This window comes from Nerophis ophidion, linkage group LG01 (assembly GCF_033978795.1).
Source record: "Nerophis ophidion isolate RoL-2023_Sa linkage group LG01, RoL_Noph_v1.0, whole genome shotgun sequence".
NCBI lineage: Eukaryota > Metazoa > Chordata > Actinopteri > Syngnathiformes > Syngnathidae > Nerophis > Nerophis ophidion.
This window is the reverse complement of record NC_084611.1, coordinates 15,677,733-15,701,468: the sequence shown is the minus strand read 5'-3', so window position 1 is coordinate 15,701,468 and position 23,736 is coordinate 15,677,733. Positions and strand designations below refer to the sequence as shown.

The following is a 23,736-nucleotide window of genomic DNA, read 5'->3' as shown; positions in this document are numbered from 1 at the left end:
ATTGAGGAGAAACATCCCCCCCCCCGCCCCTCGGTTGCTTTTGTTGTTTGTGAGAGACTTCTCGTCTGTATGCACCCCGAGTCTCACGGAGGCTTCATTCTCAGGCTGCCATCACCCTCCGGCTGGTGCCGCTTGCGTGCCAGAGGCTTCGGAAAATGGCAGACGCTCAACACGTCTATTGTCTGCATGCTAATGCCTCCTCAGACCTCTTTTCTGCCACCTTTCCGCCAAGGAGCGCGACTCACAACGTAAAAACTTCCAAGCTGGGACGGCACGCACCGGCTAACTTCGGCCAAGGCCAGTGGAGCGGGAGATTGACGTTACAAGGAAGATTAAGTCCTCCTAACTTCGGCCAAGGCCAGGGGTTCAGGAGAAGGACGTTACAAGGAAGATTAAGCCCTTTTAACTTTGGCCGTGGCCAATGGAGCGGGAGAAAGACGTTACAAGGAAGACTGAGTACACCTAACTTCAACTGTGGCCACTGGAGCGGGAGAAATACTTAACAAGGAAGATTAAGTCCACCTAACTTCAGCCATGGCCAGTGGAGTGGGAGAAAGACGTTACAGGGATGATTAGGTCTTCCTAACTTCAGCAGTGGCCAGTGGAGCGGGAGAAAGCCGTTACAAGGAAGATTAAGTCCACCTGACTTCGGCCGTGGCCAGTGGAGCGAGAGAAGGACGTTACAAGGAAGATTAAGTCCTTCTAACTTCAGCCATGGCCAGTGGAGCGGGAGAAAGCCGTTACAAGGAAGATTAAGTCCACCTGACTTCGGCCGTGGCCAGTGGAGCGAGAGAAGGACGTTACAAGGAAGATTAAGTCCTTCTAACTTCAGCCATGGCCAGTGGAGCGGGAGAAATATGTTACAAGGAAGATTGAGTCCTCCTAACTTTGGCCGTGGCCAGTGGGGCAGGAGAAAGATGATACAAGGAAGATTAAGTCCTCCTAACTTCGGCCAAGGCCAGTGGAGCAGGACAAGGACGTTACAAGGAAGATTAAGTCCTCCTAACTTTGGCCGTGGCCAGTGGAGCGGGAGAAAGACGTTACAAGGAAGATTAGGTCCTCCTAACTTCGGCCATGGCCAGTGGAGCGGGAGAAATATATTACAAGGAAGATAAAGTCCTCATAACTTCGGCCGTGACCAGTGGAGCGGGAGGAAGACGTTATAAGAAAGATTGAGTCCTCCTAACTTTGGCCGTGGCCAGTGGAATGGGAGAAATATGTTACAAGGAGGACTGAGTCCTTTTAACTTTGGCCTTGGCCAGTGGAGCGGGAGAAAGACGTTACAAAGAAGAATAAGTCCTCCTAACTTTGGCCAAAGCCAGTGGAGCGGGAGGAAGACGTTACAAGGAAGATTAAGTCCTCCTAGCTTCGGCCAAGGCCAATGGAGCGGGAGAAGGACGTTACAAGGAAGATTAAGTCCACCTAACTTCGGCCGTGGCCACTGGAGCAGGAGAAATACTTAACAAGGAAGATTAAGTCCACCTAACTTCAGCCATGGCCAGTGGAGTGGGAGAAAGACGTTACAGGAATGATTAGGTCTTCCTAACTTCAGCAGTGGCCAGTGGAGCAAGAGAAAGCCGTTACAAGGAAGATTAAGTCCACCTGACTTCGGCCGTGGCCAGTGGAGCGAGAGAAGGACGTTACAAGGAAGATTAAGTCCTTCTAACTTCAGCCATGGCCAGTGGAGCGGGAGAAAGCCGTTACAAGGAAGATTAAGTCCACCTGACTTCGGCCGTGGCCAGTGGAGCGAGAGAAGGACGTTACAAGGAAGATTAAGTCCTTCTAACTTCAGCCATGGCCAGTGGAGCAGGAGAAATATGTTACAAGGAAGATTGAGTCCTCCTAACTTCGGCCGTGGCCAGTGGTGCAGGAGAAAGATGATACAAGGAAGATTAAGTCCTCCTAACTTCGGCCAAGGCCAGTGGAGCAGGACAAGGACGTTACAAGGAAGATTAAGTCCTCCTAACTTTGGCCGTGGCCAGTGGAGCGGGAGAAAGACGTTACAAGGAAGATTAGGTCCTCCTAACTTCGGCCATGGCCAGTGGAGCGGGAGAAATATATTACAAGGAAGATAAAGTCCTCATAACTTCGGCCGTGACCAGTGGAGCGGGAGGAAGATGTTATAAGAAAGATTGAGTCCTCCTAACTTTGGCCGTGGCCAGTGGAATGGGAGAAATATGTTACAAGGAGGACTGAGTCCTTTTAACTTCGGCCTTGGCCAGTGGAGCAGGAGAAAGACGTTACAAAGAAGAGTAAGTCCTCCTAACTTTGGCCAAGGCCAGTGGAGCGGGAGAAAGACGTTACAAGGAAGATTAAGTCCACCTAACTTCGGCCGTGGCCACTGGAGCAGGAGAAATACTTAACAAGGAAGATTAAGTCCACCTAACTTCAGCCATGGCCAATGGAGTGGGAGAAAGACGTTACAGGGATGATTAGGTCTTCCTAACTTCAGCAGTGGCCAGTGGAGTGGGAGAAAGACGTTACAAGGAAGATTAAGTCTTTCTTTCTGACTTCGGCCGTGGCCAGTGGAGCGGCAGAAGGACGTTCCAAAGAAGATTAAGTCCTCCTAACTTCGGCCGTGGCCAGTGGAGTGGGAGAAATACGTTACAAGGAAGATTAAGTTCTCCTAACATTGGCCGTGGCCAGTGGAACGAGAGAAGGACGTTACAAGGAAGATTAAGTCCTTCTAACTTTGGCCGTGGCCAGTGGAGCGGGAGAAGGACGTTACAAGGAAGATTAAGTCTTTCTGACTTCGGCCGTGGCCAGTGGAGCGGGAGAAGGACGTTACAAGGAAGATTAAGTCCTTCTAACTTTGGCCGTGGCCAGTGGAGCGGGAGAAGGATGTTACAAGGAAGATTAAGTTTTTCTGACTTCGGCCGTGGCCAGTGGAGCGGGAGAAGGACGTTACAAGGAAGATTAAGTCCTTCTAACTTTGGCCGTGGCCAGTGGAGCGGGAGAAGGATGTTACAAGGAAGATTAAGTTTTTCTGACTTCGGCCGTGGCCAGTGGAGTGGGAGAAGGACGTTCCAAAGAAGATTAAGTCCTCCTAACTTCGGCCGTGGCCAGGGGAGCAGGAGAAAGACGTTACAAGGAAGATTAAGTCCTTTTGACTTTGGCCGTGGCCAGTGGAGCGGGAGAAGGACGTTACAAGGAAGATTAAGTCCTTCTAACTTTGGCCGTGGCCAGTGGAGCGGGAGAAAGACGTTACAAGGAAAATTTAGTCCTCCTAACTTTGGCCATGGCCAGTGGAGCGGGAGAAGGATGTTACAAGGAATATTAAGTCCTCCTAACTTCGGCCGTGGCCAGTGGAGCGGGAGAAAGACGTTACAAGGAAAATTTAGTCCTCCTAACTTCGGCCAAGGCCAGTGGAGCAGGACAAGGACGTTACAAGGAAGGTTAAGTCCTCCTAACTTTGGCCGTGGCCAGTGGAGCGGTAGAAATACGTTACAAGGAAGATTAGGTCCTCCTAACTTTGGCCGTGACCAGTGGAGCGGGAGAAGGATGTTACAAGGAAATTTAAGTCCTCATAACTTCGGCCGTGGCCAGTGGAGCGGGAGAAAGATGTTACAATGAAGATTAAGTTCTCCTAACTTCGGCCGTGGCCAGTGGAGCGGGAGAAAGATGTTACAATGAAGATTAAGTTCTCCCAACTTCGGCCGTGGCCAGTGGAGCGGGAGAAGGACGTTACAAGGAAGATTAAGTCCTCCCGACTGAGGACGGGGGACACTTTGAATAGCCCGATCCTTTGACGTCACGGATGAACACGTAGCGCCCCTGTAAAGTTGTCATGCCTCGTCTCAGCAGGTTAGGAAGAACCTCCTCCAACTAACAAGCTTGCTTTTGTGAGCGGGGCCGGGGTCACGGGGGTGTGCGCGGATACAGAGTGGAAATAGCGGCGAGACGGTGAAATCGGTAGCAAGCTCGCGCTTGTAAGCTGATGGATGTGACCCTCCCTCTCCTGCATCGACCAGTTGAAAGCGCTAATGAAGACTGACAGCTCCCTGGGATTTGTCGGCGCCGCTTCTCATTTACGCCGCTTCTTCTCACAACAAACGCTTCATGCGGGCAGGGGGGGGGCGGCGTCCGAGGGTTTGAGGCGAGTTCAAGAACCCCTCACATTTGGTAGTGTTTTAATGAGGCTTTATTCCAGGCTTCTCTGCAGACTACTTTAAAGCTCTGCTCGCTTCTTGTGTGCTGCCGGAAGTTTCTCCAGCTAATTAGCTGTGTTTCCACCACTCCTCTTGTCCTATCGACCGCGTGGACCCACTGCTCATCTACCAGCTTGTCTGCATTTGTGTCCTGTTTTGTCCCCGGTGGATTATTCATACCAGGATTCTTTCGTTTAGGAGGGCAGAGTCCACCCAGATTCTTCAGTTCTAAGACAGCCTACAACAGGGGTGTCAAACTCATTTTAGCTCTTGGAAGAACATCTATTCCCACGCGGGCCGGACTGGTCAAATCGTGGTAGTAAAACTTACAATTAAAGACAACTTCAGTTCTTTTCTTTGCCTTACTTTGACCACATTCTGAAAATGTAAACATTACAAATAATCCTATTGGTGCAGTTTCAAAAACACCATGAAGAACACAATGAACTTAGATTTCGTCTCAGTGAATGTCTCGAGGAGCCATTCAACTTTTAGCACTTCCTGTTCAGGATTCTCATGTGTGCAGTTCACCTCTAAAAAGGGGTTTCCTCAAACCGCCGCATTGGTGACAACCGCAACTGCCACGACGCAATCATTTATTCAAATATTATAATTTTAATGCAAACAAAACAATTGTCAAAATGACAGCGCAGCCGAATTAAAGGTAACATAAGTACAACTTAACTGATGTGAACATGGTAGATCTAAGTATAAAGAAAAATAGAACAAAAACATGTAGAAACACACATATTTACCATGGAGTTCAGGGTGCGCATCGTGCATTCAACCAATTCAAATATCGGTATTTATTTATTTTTATAAGTAGTTAGTGGCTAACTTCCACGCAGTGTTTTAGCTACTTCTAAATCACTAATCCTGGCCTCCATGGCGACAAACAAAGTATTTTTCTTACAAGTATCATCTCTGTGGGACAAGGAATAGCTACACTACACACCATAAGGGGGTACAATAGCTAACCGCTAACAGCAAGCTAGCGCTTCTCAATGTAAACAAAAGAATGGATCTACACAAGTATGGATGGTAACAATATCAAACACAATAGTCAATTTTACAATGTTTATGTCTATATATTGACAGCAAACTGAGCAGCACTTTTATTGTGAAGGCAGGAACTGGACTTTTGAGAGCAGGTAAAGTGCCAGAGTCTGTTGAAATAAAAGTGTTTTTTTTTCTTCATACCGAGTTTGTAGAAGCCGGCGCCAGCTCTCAAGATCCTCGGGTGCCGTGCATGTCAATCAAGTGACGGAAGTGATGTGGAGTGATGATTGCTCATTTTTAGCTAAATATATTATATAAGTACTTAAATAGCATGTGAGGTGGGTGTGTAGTTAGGCAAGAAGTGTTTTGACTAGAGACCTGTCAGCGAATGCTATTTTGTTTCTGGATTATTATATTACTTCAATTTTTCACTTTAGTGGATTAATATTGGCCTGTGGATTACTGGATCACTTAATACTGGACTTTGAGGGTCTTTTGAGGAGGAAATATTGTTGTGCTACAAACTTTCCTTTGGTGTTGCTTCCTTATTTGTGATTACTCCACATCCTCGTGCTGGGCGATTAATATCACCATTTTTGACATTGTTTTTAACCTGCCAGTTTTATAGTGTCTGTACTAAAAAAACAATAAACCAGGGATTAGTTCAGTGTTTTGTTCTAAGTGGATAAAAAGAGTACATTAAATAAGAAAAAGTAGAAATATATTTGAGTGTACATGTTTGCAAGTAAAAGAAAGATGCATCAGTTATTATTTCAACATTGGTGCTCCTAATATAGTTTACTGGCTGCGGTCAAGGCAGCTGTTTTTCAAACAGCTCAAAATTACGAGATAAAGTGAAAATTAGGAGATAAAAAGTCAAAAATATGACATAAAAAATCTGAATTATGAAATACAAATAAAAATTATCAGATAAAAAAAATCTGATTTATGACAAAAACTTTAAATTATGAGATAAAAAAAGGATGAAACGATAGCATAATGAGATGAAAAGTCATAATTATTAAATAAATGTCAAAATTATGAGATAAAAAATCAAAAATATGAGAATAAAAATCTGAATTATGAGATAAAAATGAGAAATATGAATTAAAAAATCAGATTTAAGACATAAATTAAAATAATGAGATTAAAAACAGATGAAATTATAGCAATATAAGATAAAAAGTAAAAATGATGAGATAAAATCAAAATGATGAGATAAAAAATTGAATTTAGGAGATTAAAAAAATCATAATCATTAAATAATATGTCAGCATTATGAGATTAAGAAATCAAAATTATGAGATAAAGTCAAAATTATTAGATAAATCAAAATTTTGAGATTAAAAATCAGAATTATAAGATAAAAATGAGAATTATGAGATAAACAAAATCTGATTTATGACATAAAAAATTGAAATTATGAGATTAAAAACTAAATGAAATGATAGTATTAAGGGATAAAAAGTCAAAATATGAGATCAAAGTTGAAATGATGAGATCAATGAATTAGATTATTAAATAAAATGTCAGCATTATGAGATTAAAAAATTTAAATTATGAGAGCCACAATTATGAGATTAAGTCAAAACTATAAGATAAAAAGTCAAAAATATGAGATAAAAATTAGAATTCTGAGATTTAATAAAAAAAATCACAATTATGACGTAAAAAATTGAAATTATGAGATAAAAAATAGACAAAATGATAGCACTATGATATAAAAAGTCAAAAAAAAAAAAAATCAAAATCGAAATTATGAGGAAAAAGTTGAATTTATGAGATAAAAAAGTCATAATTATTTAAAAAAATATCAGCAATATGAGATTTAAAAATCAAAATTATGAGAGTCAAAATTATGAGTTTCACAGTTAATATGAGATAAAAAGTCAAAAATATGAAATTATAAATCAAAATTGAGATAAAAATGTATGAGATTTAAAAAAAATCTTATTTTTGACATAAAAAATGAAATTATGACATAAAAATCTAAATTAAATGATAGCATTATGAGATGAAAAAAACTAAATTAAATGATAGCATTATGAGATAAAAAGTCTAAATTATTCAATCAAAGTTGAAATGATGAAATAAAATGTTTAATCTTTGAGACAAAAAGTCATAATTATTTAATAAAATGTCAGCATTATGAGATCAAAAAGTCTAAATGATGAGTTAAAAAGTCAAAATAGGAGAAAAAAGGCAGAAATATGAGATTGTTATGAGATAAAAATGAAAATTATGAGATAAAAAAACAGATTTTAAAAAATTGAAATTATGAATTAAAAAACGAGATGAAATGATAGCAGTAAGAGATAAAAAGTCAAAATTATAAAATCAAAGTTGAAATCATGAGATTAAAAAATTTAATTCATGAGATGATAAAAGGCAGAATTATGAAATAAAGTCAAAATGTTGAGAGTCAAAATGATGAGATAAAAATTCAGACATAAGATTTACAAAAAAGTCAAAACGTTATTTAAAAAAAATCATATTTATAAGATAAAAAATCCCAATTATAAGATAAAAAAAATCATGATTATGAGATAAAAAGTCAGAATTTAGATAAAAAGTTGAAATTATGAGGAAATAAAGGACATAATAGTGAGATTTGAAAAATCAAAATTGAGATAAAAAACTGAAATTATGAGATAAGTCTAAAGTATGGGATAAAAAGTCAGCATTATGAGGAAAAAAGTCCAAATGACATGAGAAGTAAAACTGATAAGATAAACCTTAGAAATGATGAGTTAAAAAGTAAAAATGAGATAGAAAGTAACTTATGAAATAAAAAGTAAAAATGATGAGTTAAAAAGTAAAAATTAGATAAAAAGTAACGATTATGAAATAAAAAGTAAAAATGATGAGTTAAAAAGTAAAAATTTGATAAAAAGTAACAATTATGAAATAAAAATTAAAAATGATGAGTTAAAAAGTAAAAATTATGAGATAAAAAGTACAAATGATGAGATAAAAGGTAAAAATGATGGGTTAAAACGTGAAAATTGTGAGTTAAAAAGGTTGGTCCAGTGCACGGTGAAAAGGATTTCTTCTCAATGACAGCGTTAATGACAGCAGTGTCACGTTAGGACAATTTCCGGGTCTTACCGCATTTAGATTCTGTTTTTAGAGAGCATCTTGAACTTAAATCTAGGATTCCGTTTACTTGCTAGTACCAGGAAGTGGGTCGGTAGAAGGTCGACTCCAATTGGCTGATCTGCTGTGTCTTCTTTTTCATGCTGTGCAGCAGGCGCCGGAATGAAAGTGACAGCGTGCGGGTGGAATAATTGTAAAAAAAAGTGCCCATGGCAGAATGATTAGTCTAGAATTTTCACGCTTCACTTGGACCAACCCAATTAGAGACTGGTATCCCAGAACCGGCTGGTGAGGGATGCCATCAAGCTGAAGAAGGGGTCCTATCGAGTTCTTGTGGCTCATGGGATTCTGGAGGCAGAAGAGAGGTAGCGACTTCGGCGGTCGGAAAAACTTCGGACTTTGGAGGAGTTAGGGTAAGCCGTGAAAACGACTTCCGGACGGCTTTGAAGCAATTCTGGACCGTCAACTGTCGCCTCAGGAGGGGCAAGCAGTGCTCTGTCAATAGGGACCCGGGGGGTGGATGAGATCCACCTTAAGGTTCTGGATGCTTTGGGGCTGTCTTGGTTGACAAGACTCTGCAAAATTGCGTGGACATCAGAGTAGTTGCCTCTGGATTGGCAGATTGGGTGGTGGATGATCTTATTCAGAAGACGAACCGGAAGGTGTGTTCCAACTATCGTGGGATCACACCTCCTCAGCCTTCCCGGTAACGTTCATTCAGGTGTACTGGAGAGGAGGCTAGACTGGATAGTTGAACCTCGGATTCAGGAGGATCTGGTTGGGTGGTTGCAGGACTAGGTCTCTGCTTTTTTGCAGATGATGTGGTCCTGATGGTTTCATCTAGCCAGGATCTTCAGCTCACGCTGGATCGGTTTGCAGCCGAGGGCAGCCGGAAAAGGGTGGCGAGCCATTTCCAGGTTGGGGCGGATATCTTGCCCCAAGTGGAGGAGTTCAAGTACCACAGGTCTTGTTCATGAGTGAGGGAAGAGTGGACCGTGAGAGCGACAGGTGGATCGGGGTGGTGTCTGCAGTGATGCAGACCCTGTATCGGTCTGTCGTGGTGAAGAAGGAGCTGAGCCGGAAGGCAAAGCTCTCAATTTACTGGTCGATCTACGTTCCCTTCCTCACTTATGGTCTATTTTTTGTTGCTTGATTGATTGAGACTTTTATTAGTTAATTGCACAGTACATTACATATTCTGTACAATTGACCACTAAATAGTAACACCCGAATACGTTTTTTAACTTGTTTAAGTCGGGGTCCACGTAAAGCAGTTCATGGTCATGAGATTTGGGTTGGGACCTAAAAGACAAGATCACGGATACAAGCGTCCGAAATTAGTTTCCTCCATCGGGTGGCAAGGCTCTCCCTTAGAGATAGGGGGAGAAGCTCTGTCAGGGTTGGGACTTAAAAGACAAGATCATGGATACAAGCGTCCGAAATGAGTTTCCTCCATCGGGTGGCGGGACTCTTCCTTAGAGATAGGGGGAGAAGCTCTGTCAGGGTTGGGACCTAAAAGACAAGATCACGGATACAAGCGTCCGAAATGAGTTTACTCCGTCGGATGGCAGGGCTCTCCCTTAGAGATAGGGGGAGAAGATCTGTCAGGGTTGGGACTTAAAAGACAAGATCACGGATACAAGCGTCCGAAATGAGTTTCCTCCGTCGGGTGGCAGGGCTCTCCCTTAGAGATAAGGGGAGAAGCTCTGTCAGGGTTGGGACCTAAAAGACAAGATCACGGATACAAGTTTCCGAAATGAGTTTCCTCCAACGGGTGGCGGGACTCTTCCTTAGAGATACGGGGAGAAGCTCTGTCAGGGTTGGGACCTAAAAGACAAGATCACGGATACAAGCGTCCGAAATGAGTTTCCTCCATCGGGTGGCGGGACTCTTCCTTAGAGATAGGGGAGAAACTCTGTGAGGGTTGGGACCTAAAAGACAAGATCCCGGATACAAGCGGCCGAAATGAGTTTCCTCCATCGGGTGGCGGGACTCTTCCTTAGAGATAGGGGGAGAAGCTCTGTCAGGGTTGGGACCTAAAAGACAAGATCACGGATACAAGCGTCCGAAATGAGTTTCCTCCGTCGGGTGGCAGGACTCTCCCTTAGAGATAGGGGGAGAAGCACTGTCAGGGTTGGGACCTAAAAGACAAGATCACGGATACAAGCGTCCGAAATGAGTTTCCTCCGTCGGGTGGCAGGGCTCTCCCTTAAAGATAGGGGGAGAAGCACTGTCAGGGTTGGGACCTAGAAGACAAGATCACGGATACAAGCGGCCGAAATTAGTTTCCTCCATCAGGTGGCGGGACTCTTCCTTAGGGATAGGGGGAGAAGCTCTGTCAGGGTTGGGACCTAAAAGACAAGATCACGGATACAAGCGTCCGAAATGAGTTTCCTCCATCGGGTGGCAGGGCTCTCCCTTAGAGATAGGGGGAGAAGCACTGTCAGGGTTGGGACCTAAAAGAAAAGATCACGGATACAAGCGTCCGAAATGAGTTTCCTCCATCGGGTGGCGGGACTCTTCCTTAGAGATAGGGGGAGAAGCTCTGTCAGGGTTGGGATCTAAAAGACAAGATCACGGATACAAGCGTCCGAAATGAGTTTCCTCCGTCGGGTGGCAGGGCTCTCCCTTAGAGATAGGGGGAGAAGCTCTGTCAGGGTTGGGACCTAAAAGACAAGATCACGGATACAAGCTTCCGAAATGAGTTTCCTCCAACGGGTGGCGGGACTCTTCCTTAGAGATACGGGGAGAAGCTCTGTCAGGGTTGGGACCTAAAAGACAAGATCACGGATACAAGCGTCCGAAATGAGTTTCCTCCATCGGGTGGCGGGACTCTTCCTTAGAGATAGGGTGAGAAGTCCTGTCATTTGGGAGAAGCTCAGAGAAAATCCGCTGCTCTTCCAGGTTGAGAAGAGCCAGATGAGGTGGCTCCGGCGTCTGGTCAGGATGCAAACCTGGGGAGGAGTTTAGGCACATCCGACTGGCAGGAGGCCACGAGGATGACCCAGAACACGTTGGTGGGCGGGGGTTTATGTCTCCCAGCTGACCTGGGAACGCCTCGGGATCCCCCAGGAAGAGCTGGATGAAGTAACCGGGGAGAGGGCAGTCCGGGCTTCTCTGCTTAGGCTGCTGGATGGTTGGATACCTAAAAATACTGGTACTCTGTGTACATTCGTAGTTGTAAAACACTTCCATATATTATTAATAGTGTAGGGAAAGGTAGAATACATCTTGCCAGCCTGTGGAAGGAAGCGGTCATGTTTGTAGGACCAGAAGTGATGTGTAAAAGAAGATTGTAGGAACTACTAGCATAGCGCGAACACATCAAACAATGTGTGCAAGCAGCTCCTTTTTTCTTTCTTCTTTGCTTTTCCATGGGACTTTTCGTGTGGTAAATGTCTGTGCCGATTAAAAACTGTTCCGGTGACGTCCTTCCGTGTCACCGCTCTCTGTGCCTGCCGCGTTCCTCCAAAGTCCAGGAAGAAGGACGACACTGACTCTCCCTTGTCACCCAGAGACTGAACCGGAGGTGCAGGCTCTCCTGGTGTCCGACGTCACGGCCCACAGCCTTAGGTTGGCCTGGACGGCCGACGACGCCTTCGACACCTTTGTCGTAATGCTGAGTCAGGCGGGGGAGGGGCCGCGGCGACCGCGAGAGCTGGTGCTGACCGGCGAAGAAAGAAAGGTGCAGGTGGCGGACCTCAGCGAGGACACACAGTACTCGATTGAGCTCTTTGGACTCACTTTGGGAAAGAGCTCCAAGTCGGTAACGGAGGTGGTGAGAACAGGTACTCGGTGAAAGGGCGCCAACACCGAATCCAACATGAGATGGTGTTCTTCCTTCTTCTTGTCAGCGTGCTCAGTGGTGTCCTCTTCTGGTCTTTCTCACAAGCATGGACTGGTGCTGGGTCATACCACTCCTCCATTGGTGCCCCTTCTCATAAGAGCCCATTTCCACTTCACCACTATATATATATATATATATATATATATATATATATATATATATATATATATATATATACTGTAAATGGATAAACATACCTCATAATTTATTTATTAATTTGTGTATATGTACATATACTGTAAATAGATATATCTCATAATGTTTTTATTAGTTTGTGTATATATATGAACACACAAATTAATTATTTGTATATATATATATATATATATATGTATATATACAGTATATATGTATATATATATATGTGTGTATATATGTACATGTATATGTATACATGTATATATATATGTATATATATGTACATATATGTATATTTATATATGTATACTTCATATATATGTAAATATATGCATATATTTATACATACATACGTATATATACATATGTATACATATATATGTATATATATTATATGTATATATATATTCTAAATATATATATATATATATATATATATATATTCTACATATATATATATATATATATATATATATATATACATATACATATACACACACACAAGTTAATAAATAAATGAGATAAAAAGTAAGAAAAATCGGGTTCAAAATCGTAATTGTGAGATAAAAAAAATCTAAATTATGAGATTGAAATTTATATAAATATATATATATATATATATATATATATATATATATATATATATATATATATATATATATATATTGTTAGATGAAATGTCAGCATTATGTCAGCGTCAGGTCAAATCAATAAAATCAAAGTTGAAATTACAAGATAAAAAGTTTAATTTATGAGATAAAAAAGTCATAATTATTAAATAAAACAATAAAACATTAAAAAAGCCAAAATTATGAGGTAAAAAGTCAAAAATATGAGATAAAAAAATCGAAATTATCAGATAGAAAAGTCATTATTATGAGACAGAAATTCAAAAATATGAGGTTAAAAATCGGTATTATAAGATCAAAAAAAATTTAATGTATTAAAAAAATCTAAATTATGATATAAAAAATTTCAATTATGAGATGAAAAAAACTGGTGAAATGATAGCATTACGCAATAAAAGTCAAAATTATAAAATCAAAATTTTCATTATGAGATAAAAAATTTAACGTACGAGATAAAATAAGTCATAGTTATTAAATACACAGTCAGCATTAAGAGATTAAAAAGTAAAAATTGTGAGATAAGGTCAAAATTATAAGACAAAAAGTTAAAAATACGGGATTATGATATGAGATGATTATGAGATAAAAATGACAATTGAGATAAAACATCTGATTTATGACAAAAAGTTGAAATCATGAGATAAAAACAAGATGAAACGATAGCATTGTGAGATAAAAAGTCCAAATAGCTAAATCAAAGTTGAAATTATGAGATATAAAAGTTTAACTTATGAGATAAAAAGTCATAATTATTAAATAAAAAGTCAGAATTTAGATAAAAATTCAAAATTATGAGAAAACAAAGGTCATAATTATGAGATTAAAAAAATCAAAATTATGAGATAAAAAATTGAAATTATTAGATAAAAAGTCCTACCTATGAGATTAAAAAAAAGTTTCAATTATGAGATGAGAAATGTAAAGTATGGGCGGAGGGGAGTCAGAAATATGAGATTAAAAAAAATTATTATGAGATAAAAAAAAATCCAAATTACATTAAAAAAAAGTAAAAATGAGATATAAAGTAAAAATTATGAGATACAAATTCAGAAATATGAGATGAAAAAAATGAGATAAAAAAAATCCAAATTACATTAAAAAAAGTAAAAATGAGATATAAAGTAAAAATTATGAGATAAAAAGTCAGAAATATGAGATGAAAAAAAGTCAAAATTAGATAAAAAAGTAAAAATGAAGAGTTAAAAAGTAAAAATTAGGAGATAAATAGTGAAAATTATGAGATTAAAAAGTAAAATTTAACAGTTAAAAAGTCAAAACTATGAGTTAAAAAGTAAAACTGATGAGTTAAAAAGTAAAAATGATGATTTAAAAAGGAAAAATTATGAGATAAAGAGTAAAAATGATGACTTGAAAAGTAAAAAAGTCCAAATCCTTGAGGTTGTTAAGAGTTAACCAAGTTTGGGCCAAAAACATCCTGGATCACTAGTCCAAAACTAAGTACTGGCCCTGGTTCCCGTGGTCCATAGTCTCGCTGGGTGCTGTGGAAAAGGGTCTGTGTTTGAGGACTAACCCCACCAGGAAGTGTGTGTCTGAGTCACATGACCACCGGTTGTGTGTTGTGTGTGCCTTGCTCACTGGCTTCATGTCTGCTCTTAGTCCGGAGTGGTTGTCAATTCAGTTTTTTGTCCTCCAAGCAGTTTTACACCACTCCGGACTTGTGCTCCGCTCCAGTCCTTTGGTCACGTCCTGTTGTCCGACCAGGGTCTTGGACTGGGTTGTTGTTGTGGTCTCTGCCGTAACAAAGTCCTGTAGTGTCCCCTTGGCCTCCCTGGTCTACGGCTTCTCTCCTGACTTCCATTGTTTCACTCTTGTCTCTGCGGGAATCCTGGACAAGTCCATCAAGCCAGATCCTGTCACTGGGACTTTGGACCTTTGTCCGTCTGCTCTCTTTGGTGCTCTCTTAACCCACAAGAACACTTGGAGTGTCCTGGCATGAGCAAATACTACCCTGTGCTGGACTTGACTTTGTTCTTAAGGGACATACAGGAAACATTGTTGTCATGTGACTATGTCCTAAAACTAGCCCGCTAAATAGCAGTTTGTCAGGTAAGCTAGCTCCTTTCTTAAAGCTTATTTTTGGACATTAAAGCTAATTTGAATTTTTTTTTACAATAATGCTTTAATAAGGTGTCAAATTTTAAGATTTAACTATTTTTACTATATTTCTTTCATGAATTCAACGAAAACAAGCTAGAAAAATATGGCTATCACCAAAATAGCAGGGTGTCAGTTAAGCTAGCTGCTCTCTAAAAGCTTATTTTCGACCCTGACAGCTCATTTTAAATCCATTTAACAATTGTAACACTTAAATAAAGTGTCAAATATTACAATTTAACTATTAGTACTTTATTTCCTCAAATAATCAATGAAAAAAGCTAAAAAAAAATTCTATGTATATATCTCCCAAACTAGCCCCCAAAATGGCAGTTTGTCAGTTAAGCTCAGTTTTAAAAGCGTATTTTTGAACATTAAAGGTCATTTTAAATCCATTTCACAATCATAACGTTTTAAAAAGGTGTTAGATATCACAATACAACTATTCTTACTATATTTCTTCAAATAATTCATTAAAAAAAGCTTAGAAATTACTGCCATCCCCGAAATGGCAGTGTGTCAGGTAAGCTAGCTCTTTTCTAAAAGTTTTTTTTTAAATATTAAATTTAATTAGAAAATTTTTTAACAATAAAGCTTTAATAAAGTGTCAAATTCATGAATTCATGAATTCAACAAAAAAACAAACTAGGAAAATATCAATATCTCCAAAACAGTAGTGTGTCAGTTAAGCTAGCTCATTTGTAAAAGTGTTTTTTGACAATTCAAGGTCATTTTAAATCAATTTAACATTTGCAACGACTGAAGAAGCTGTAAAATATTACAATTTAACTATTTTACATGTTTCTTCAAATTATATATATTTTTTTTAAACTCGAAAATGATTGCCATGTCCAAAACCGCAGTTTGTCAGGTAAGCTAGCTCATTTCCAAAAGCTTCTTTTTGACCATAAAAGCTCATTTTAAACTAATTTCACAATTGTAACACTTTAAAAAGTTGTCAAATACTACAATTCAACTATTCTTACTATATTCAACAAATAATTAATTAAACAAAAAAGCTCTGAAATTATTGCCATCCCCAAAATAGCAGTTTGTCAAGTAAGTTAGCTCATTTCCAAAAGCTTATTTTTGACCATAAAAGCTAATTTTAAACTAATTTCATAATTGTAACACTTTAAAAAGTTGTCAAATACTACAATTCAACTATTCTTACTATATTCAACAAATAATTAACTACACAAAAAACCTCTGAAAATATTGCCATCCTCAAAATAGCAGTTTGTCAAGTAAGTTAGCTCATTTCCAAAAGCTTATTTTTGACCATAAAAGCTCATTTTAAACTAATTTCACAATTGTAACACATTAAATAGGTGTCAATTACTACAATTCAACTTTTTTTTTACTATATTTCTACAAATAATTCATTAAACAAAAAACCTAGGAAATTATTGTCATCTGCGAAACCAGTTTGTCAGGTGAGCTAGCTCATTTCCAAAAGCTTATTTTTGACCATAAAAGCTCATTTTAAACTAATTTCACAATTGTAACACTTTAAAAAGTTGTCAAATACTACAATTCAAATATTTTTACCATATTCAACAAATAATTAATCAAACAAAAAAGCTCTGAAATTATTGCTATCCTCAAAACAGCAGTTTGTCAAGTAAGCTAGCTCGTTTCCAAAAGCTTATTTTTGACCATAAAAGCTAATTTTAAACCAACTTCATGTTAAAAAGGTGTCAAATACAACAAATAAACTATTCTTACGATATATGTCTTCAAATAATTCCTTTGAAAAAAGCTCAACAGTTATGTGTATATATACTGTATATATATATATATATATATATATATATATATAGATCCATCCATTTTCTACCGCGTATTCCCTTTTAGGGTCGCGGGGGGCGCTGGCGCCTATCTCAGCTACAATCGGGCGGAAGGCGGGGTACACCCTGGACAAGTCGCCACCTCATCGTAGACATATATACATATATATATATATATATATATATATATATATATATATATATATATATATACATACATACACATATACATACGTACATACATATACTGTACATATATATACATATATATCCAAAACTAGCCCTCAAAATAACACTTTAATAAGTAAATAAATATTATAATTCAATCATTCTTACTATATATTTTTTTTATAAATATAAAAAAACAAGCTAGCAAAATATCGCTGGTAGTGTGTTAGTTAAGCAAGCTCATTTCTAAAAGTTTATTTTTGACCATAAAAGCTCATTTTAAAGACAATTCAACCATTCCTACTATATTTCAACAATGTCTCCTATATGTTCCACTTGGTCTGTGGCATATCTAGATAGGTCTGGGTTCTTGTGGGTTAAACGCACGTCTTTCAGGGAAGGCGTGCACACTCGTTTTCTCTTCTGCGTGAAGTGGCACGTGCTATCTAAAGCATGTTGACGTTTTTTTTGTTTTTTGCTTTTTGTGCCGTTTTCCCTCAGATGTGGGACCGCCCCAGGGCATCCGCTTCTCGGACGTCACCGACTCGTCTGCCACCATCCACTGGACGCCTCCTAGAACCCGCGTGGACAGCTACCGGGTCACGTACGTGCCGGCTCACGGAGGTAAGTCTCATCTTGTACATATATAAACATATATGTACATATACGCATATGTACATATATGTGTATATATACATATACACATATATGTGTACATATACACATATATGTATGTACATATACACATATATGTACATATACACATTTATGTACATATGTGTATATGTACATATACATGTATATGTACATATACACATATATGTGTATATGTACATATACACATATATGTGTATATGTACATATATGTGTGTATATGTACATATATGTGTATATGTACATATACATGTATATGTACATATACACATATATGTAGATATACACATATATGTACATATACATACATATACACTATATTGCCTAAAGTATTTGGACACCCATCCAAATGATGAGAATCAGGTGTCCACAGGTGTATAAAATCAAGCCCTTAGGCATGGAGACTGTTTCTACAAACGTTTGTGAGAGAATGGGCCGCTTTCAGTGATTTCCAGCGTGGAACTGTCATAGGATGCCACCTGCACAACAAATCCAGTCGGGAAGTTTCCTCGCTCCTAAATATTCCAAAGTCAACTGTCGGCTTTATTATAAGAAAATGGAAGAGTTTGGGAACAACAGCAACTCAGAAGTGGTAGGCCACGTAAACTGACAGAGAGGGGTCAGCGGATGCTGAAGCCCATAGTGCAAAGACTTTCTGCACAATCAGTTGCCACAGAGCTCCAAACTTTGTGACCTTCCAATTAGCCCACGTACAGTACGCAGAGAGCTTCATGGAATGGGTTTCCATGGCCGAGCAGCTGAACCTAAGTTATACATCACCAAGTCCAATGCAAAGCGTGGGATGCAGTGGTGTAAAGCATGTCCCCACTGGACTCTAGACCGGTGGAGACACCTTCTCTGGAGTAAAGGATCACACTTTTCCATTTGGCAATCTGATGGACGAGTCTGGCTTTGGAGGTTGCCAGAACGCTACATTTCAAACTGCATTGTGCTGAGTGTGAAATTTGATGGAGGAGAAATTATGATGTGGGGTTGTTTTTCAAGAGTTAGGCTTGGCCCCTTAGTTCCAGTGAAAAGAACTTTGAATGCTCCAAGATACCGAAACATTTTGGCCAATTCCATGCTGCCAACCTTGTGGGAACAGTTTGGAGCGTACCCCTTCCTCTTCCAATATCACTGTCTACCAGTGCACAAAGTAAGGTCCCTAAAAATATGGATGACACAGTTTGGCGTGGATTAACTTGACTGGCCTGCACAGAGTCCTAACCTGAACCCAATAGAACACCTTTGAGATGAATTACAACGGAGAATGAGAGCCAGGCCTTTTCAACCAACATCAGTGTGTGACCTCACCATTGCGCTTTTGGAAGAATGGTCGAAAATTCTTATAAACACACTCCACAACCTTACAAACAGCTTTCCCAGAAGAGTTGAATCCGTAATAGCTGCAAAAGGTCATATTGAACCATATGAGCAGCACAGTTGAGTTGAGTTTATACCAAAAAGTTCTATTTTGGTTTCATCTGACCACATGACATTCTCCCAATCCTCTGCTGTATCATCCATGTATCCATTTTGGTATAAATTCAACTCGTCCTGTTTGGAGGAAGAAGAATACTGAGTTGCATCCCCCAAGAACACCACACCTACTGTGAAGCATGGGGGTGGAAACATCATGCTTTGGGGCTGTTTTTCTGCTAAGGGGACAGGACGATTGATCCGTGTTAAGGAAAGAATGAATGGGGCCATGTATCGTGAGATTTTGAGCCAAAACCTCCTTCCATCAGTGAGAGCTTTGAATGGTTGACCAAATACTTATTTTACACCATAATTTACAAATAAATTATTTAAAATTCCTACAATGGGAATTCTGGGATTTTTTTCCCACATTCTGTCTCTCACAGTTGAAGTGTACCTATGATGAAAATTACAGACCTCTGTCATCATTTTAAGTGGGAGAACTTGCACAATCGCTGGCTGACTAAATACTTTTTTGCCCCACTGTATACATCTACAAATATATGTACATATATACATATATGTACACATATATATGTACATATCTACATATATATGTACATATATCTACATATATATGTACATATAGACATATATGTACATATATATCTCCACATATTAACGCTGAGCTGCTTGCACTCCAGGAAAGGCCGACACCGTGACCGTGGACGGGTCTGAGTCCCACACCGTGCTGCCCAACCTGACACCTGGACTCACCTATGAGGTCACCGTGGTCGCACTCAAGGGTCAAAGGGAGAGTGAGCCGGCGTCGGACAGTGTCACTACTGGTAACACACACACACACACACACACACGCATACACACACACCATCACCCAACACTTGAATAGCTATGATTTCACAAATAAACACTATTTATGCTCACAAAAACATGACTAAATTTCCTCGTACACTATTGTGTGTGTGTGTGTGTGTGTGTGTGTGTGTCTGTGTGTTAATGTGTGTGTGTGTGTGTTGCAGCCCTGGACAAACCTCGTGGTCTGACTGCAGTCAACATCACTGACACGGAGGCGCTGCTGCTGTGGCAGCCTGCCATCGCCACAGTGGATGGTTACGTCATCACCTACAGTGCAGACTCAGGTATGTCTCACAGCAGGGGGCCAGTTTCAACATTCCAAAAGTAATTGTTGGAAAACACGTGGAATAAAGGAGCAAACGGGTGAAACATAACGAGAAAAAGATGTGTCGCTCTGTTACCCCTAAAAAAAACCTTTAAGATGTGTCCCCTAAGACCACCTAAGACGTGTCCCATAGGATGTGTCCCCCAAGACGTGTACCCTTAGATGTGTCCCCTAAGACGTGCCCCTTTGTGTGTCCCCTAAGACCTCATAAGGGGCGTCCCCTAAGACCTTTCCCCTAAGACTTATCCTCTAAGAGGTGTCCCCTGAGACCTTGTCCCCTAACAGGTGTCCCCTAAGACGTGTCCTCTAAGATGTGTCCCTTAAGACCTTGCCCCCTAATATCCCGTAAGACGTGTCTCCTAAGAGGTGTCCCCTGAGACTGTGGCCCCTAAGACGTGTCCCCTTAGACCTTGAACCCTCATACCCACTAAGACGTGTCTCCTAAGAGGTGCCCCTAAAAAGTGCCCCTAAGACATGTACCATAAGACGTATCCCCTAAGACATGTCACCTAAGACCCGCTAAGACGTGTACCCCCAGACCTTGTCCCCTAAGACCTTGTTCTCTAAGACATGTCCCCTAAAACGTATCCCCTAAGACATGTCCCCTAAAACGTATCCCCTAAGACATGTCACCTAAAACCCCCTAAGACGTGTCCCACTAAGACATATCCCATAAGACGTGTCCCCTCAGACCTTGTCCCCTAAGAGGTGTCCCCTAAGACCTTTCCCCCTAAGAGGTGTTCCCTAAGATGTGGCCCCTAAGACCTTGTCCCCAAAAACGTGTCCTCTAAGAGATGTCCCCTAAGACGTATCTTCTAAGGGGTGTCCCCTTATACGTGTCCCCTCAGACGTCCTAAGATGTGTCCCATAGAACGTGTCCCGTAAGAGGTGTCTCCTAAGACATTTCCCCTAAGACCTTTGTCCCCTAAGATGTGTCCCCTAAGATGTATCCCCTAAGACCTTGTCCCCTAATAGTCCCTAAGATATAACCCCTAAGACCTTGTCCCCTACTACCCCCTAAGAGGTGTCCCCTAAGACTTATCCCCTTAGACCTTGCCCCCTAATACCCCCTAAGAGGTGTCCCCTAAGACTTATCCCCTTAGACCTTGCCCCCTAATACCCCCTAAGAGGTGTCCCCTAAGACTTATCCCCTTAGACCTTGCCCCCTAATACCCCCTAAGAGGTGTCCCCTAAGACTTATCCCCTTAGACCTTGTCCCCTACTACCCCCTAAGAGGTGTCCCCTAAGACTTATCCCCTTAGACCTTGCCCCCTAATACCCCCTAAGACGTGTCCCCTTTGTGTCCCTCAGTGGCTGCAGTCACGGAGCGTGTGTCAGGAAACGTGGTGGAGTTGGCCATGACTTCTCTGATGCCGGCCACACGACACACCGTCAAAGTCTACGCCGTTCGCCACTTGGCCAGGAGTGCTGTGACCACCACCCAGTTCATCACTGGTAGGCATCGCTGTCAATCATCTTGTCAATCATGTCATCAATCATGTTGTCCATCATCTTGTCAATCACCTTGTCCATCATCTTGTCAATCATGTCATCAGTCATCTTGTCCATCATCTTGTCAATCAATGAAATGTCATCAATTAACTTGTCAATTAGCTGAAATGTCATCAATGACCTTGTCAATTACATGAAATGTTTTAAATGACCTTTTCAATTAGATTAAATGTCATCAATGACCTTGTCAATTAGATGAAATGTCATCAATGACCTTGTCACATTAGCTGAAATGTCATCAATTAACTTGTAAATTAGATGAAATGTCATCAATGACCTTGTCAAATTAGCTGAAATGTTATCTATTAACTTGTCAATTAGATGAAATGTCATCAATGACCTTGTCAAGTTAGCTGAAATGTTATCAATTAACTTGTCAATTAGATGAAATGTCATCAATGACCTTGTTAATTTGATGAAATGTCATCAATGACCTCGTCAAGTTAGCTGAAATGTTATCAATTAACTTGTCATTTAGATGAAATGTCATCAATGACCTTGTCAAATAGCTGAAATGTCATCAATGACCTTCTCAAAGAGATGAAATGTCATTAATGACCTTGTCAAAGTAGATGAAATGTAATCAATGGCCTTGTCAGTTAGATGAAATGTCATCAATTAACTTGTCAATTAGATTAAATGTCATCAATGACCCTGTCAAATTAGATGAAGTGTCATTAATTAACTTGTCAATTAGATGGAATGTCATCAATGACCCTGTCAAATTACATGAAATGTCATCAATTAACTTGTCAATTAGATGGAATGTCATCAATGACCTTGTCAAATAGATGAATTGTCCTCAATGACCTTGTCAAATAGAAGGACATGTCATCAATTAACTGGTCGAATAGATGAAATTTAATCAATGACCTTGTTAAATAAGCTGAAATGTTATCAATGACCTTGTCAATTAGATGGAATGTCATCAATGACCTTGTTAAATAGATGAAATGTCATCAATGCCCTTGTCAATTAGATGAAATGTCATCAATGACCTTGTTAAATAAGCTGAAATGTTATCAATTAACTTGTCATTTAGATGAAATGTCATCAATGACCTTGTTAATTAGATGATATGGCATCACTGACCTTGTCAATTAGCTGAAATGTCATCAATGACCTTCTCAAGGAGATAAAATGTCATTAATGACCTTATCAAAGTAGAAGAAATGTAACCAATGGCCTTGTCGGTTAGATGAAATAAATGTCATCAATGACGTTGTCAAATTAAATAAATAAATGATAAATGGGTTGTACTTGTATAGCGCTTTTCTACCTTCAAGGTACTCAAAGCGCTTTGACACTACTTCCACATTTACCCATTCACACACACATTCACACACTGATGGAGGGAGCTGCCATGCAAGGCGCTAACCAGCACCCATCAGGAGCAAGGGTGAAGGGTCTTGCTCAGGGCACAACGGACGTGACGAGGTTGGTACTAGGTGGGATTTGAACCAGGGACCCTCGGATTGCGCACGGCCACTCTTCCACCGCGCCACGCCGTCCCTTTTATTAGATGAAATGTCATCAATGACCCTGTCAAATAGATTAATTGTCCTCAATGACCTTGTCAAATAGAAGGAAATGTCATCAATTAACTTGTCAAATAGAAGAAATGTCATCAATGACCTTGTTAAATAAGCTGAAATGTTATCAATTAACTTGCCAATTAGATGAAATGTCATCAATGACCTTGTCAAATGAATTAAATTTCATCAATGCCCTTTTCAATTAGATGAAATGTCATCAATGACCTTGTCAAATAGATGAAATGTCATCAATTAACTTGTCAATTAGATGGAATGTCATCAATGACCTTATCAAATTAGATGAAATGTCATCAATGACCTTCTCAAATAGATGAAATGTCATCAGTGACCTTGTCAAATAGATAAAATGTCATTAATGACCTTGTCAAATAGATGAAATGTCATCAATGACCTTGTCAATTAGATTAAATGTCATCAATTAACTTGTCAAGTATATGAAATGGCAATTAACTTGTCAATTAGAT

The 23,736-nt window shown here is 39.7% G+C and overlaps 1 protein-coding gene across 3 annotated transcripts in view; it reads left to right on the top strand.

Annotated features, from left to right (window-relative positions):
• Positions 1-23,736, top strand: part of LOC133550997 (tenascin-like) — a 274,146-nt gene that overhangs the window by 223,712 nt on the left and 26,698 nt on the right. For 2 of the 3 annotated variants that reach the window (XM_061897231.1, XM_061897222.1), the window contains 4 exons: positions 17,432-17,554; positions 19,708-19,851; positions 20,044-20,163; positions 21,516-21,659. In XM_061897231.1, the coding sequence (XP_061753215.1) occupies positions 17,432-17,554; positions 19,708-19,851; positions 20,044-20,163; positions 21,516-21,659 (531 nt within the window). Of the gene's footprint in view, positions 1-11,758; positions 12,032-17,431; positions 17,555-19,707; positions 19,852-20,043; positions 20,164-21,515; positions 21,660-23,736 lie in introns of all 3 variants that reach the window. The other variant, XM_061897238.1, reaches the window with a different exon arrangement.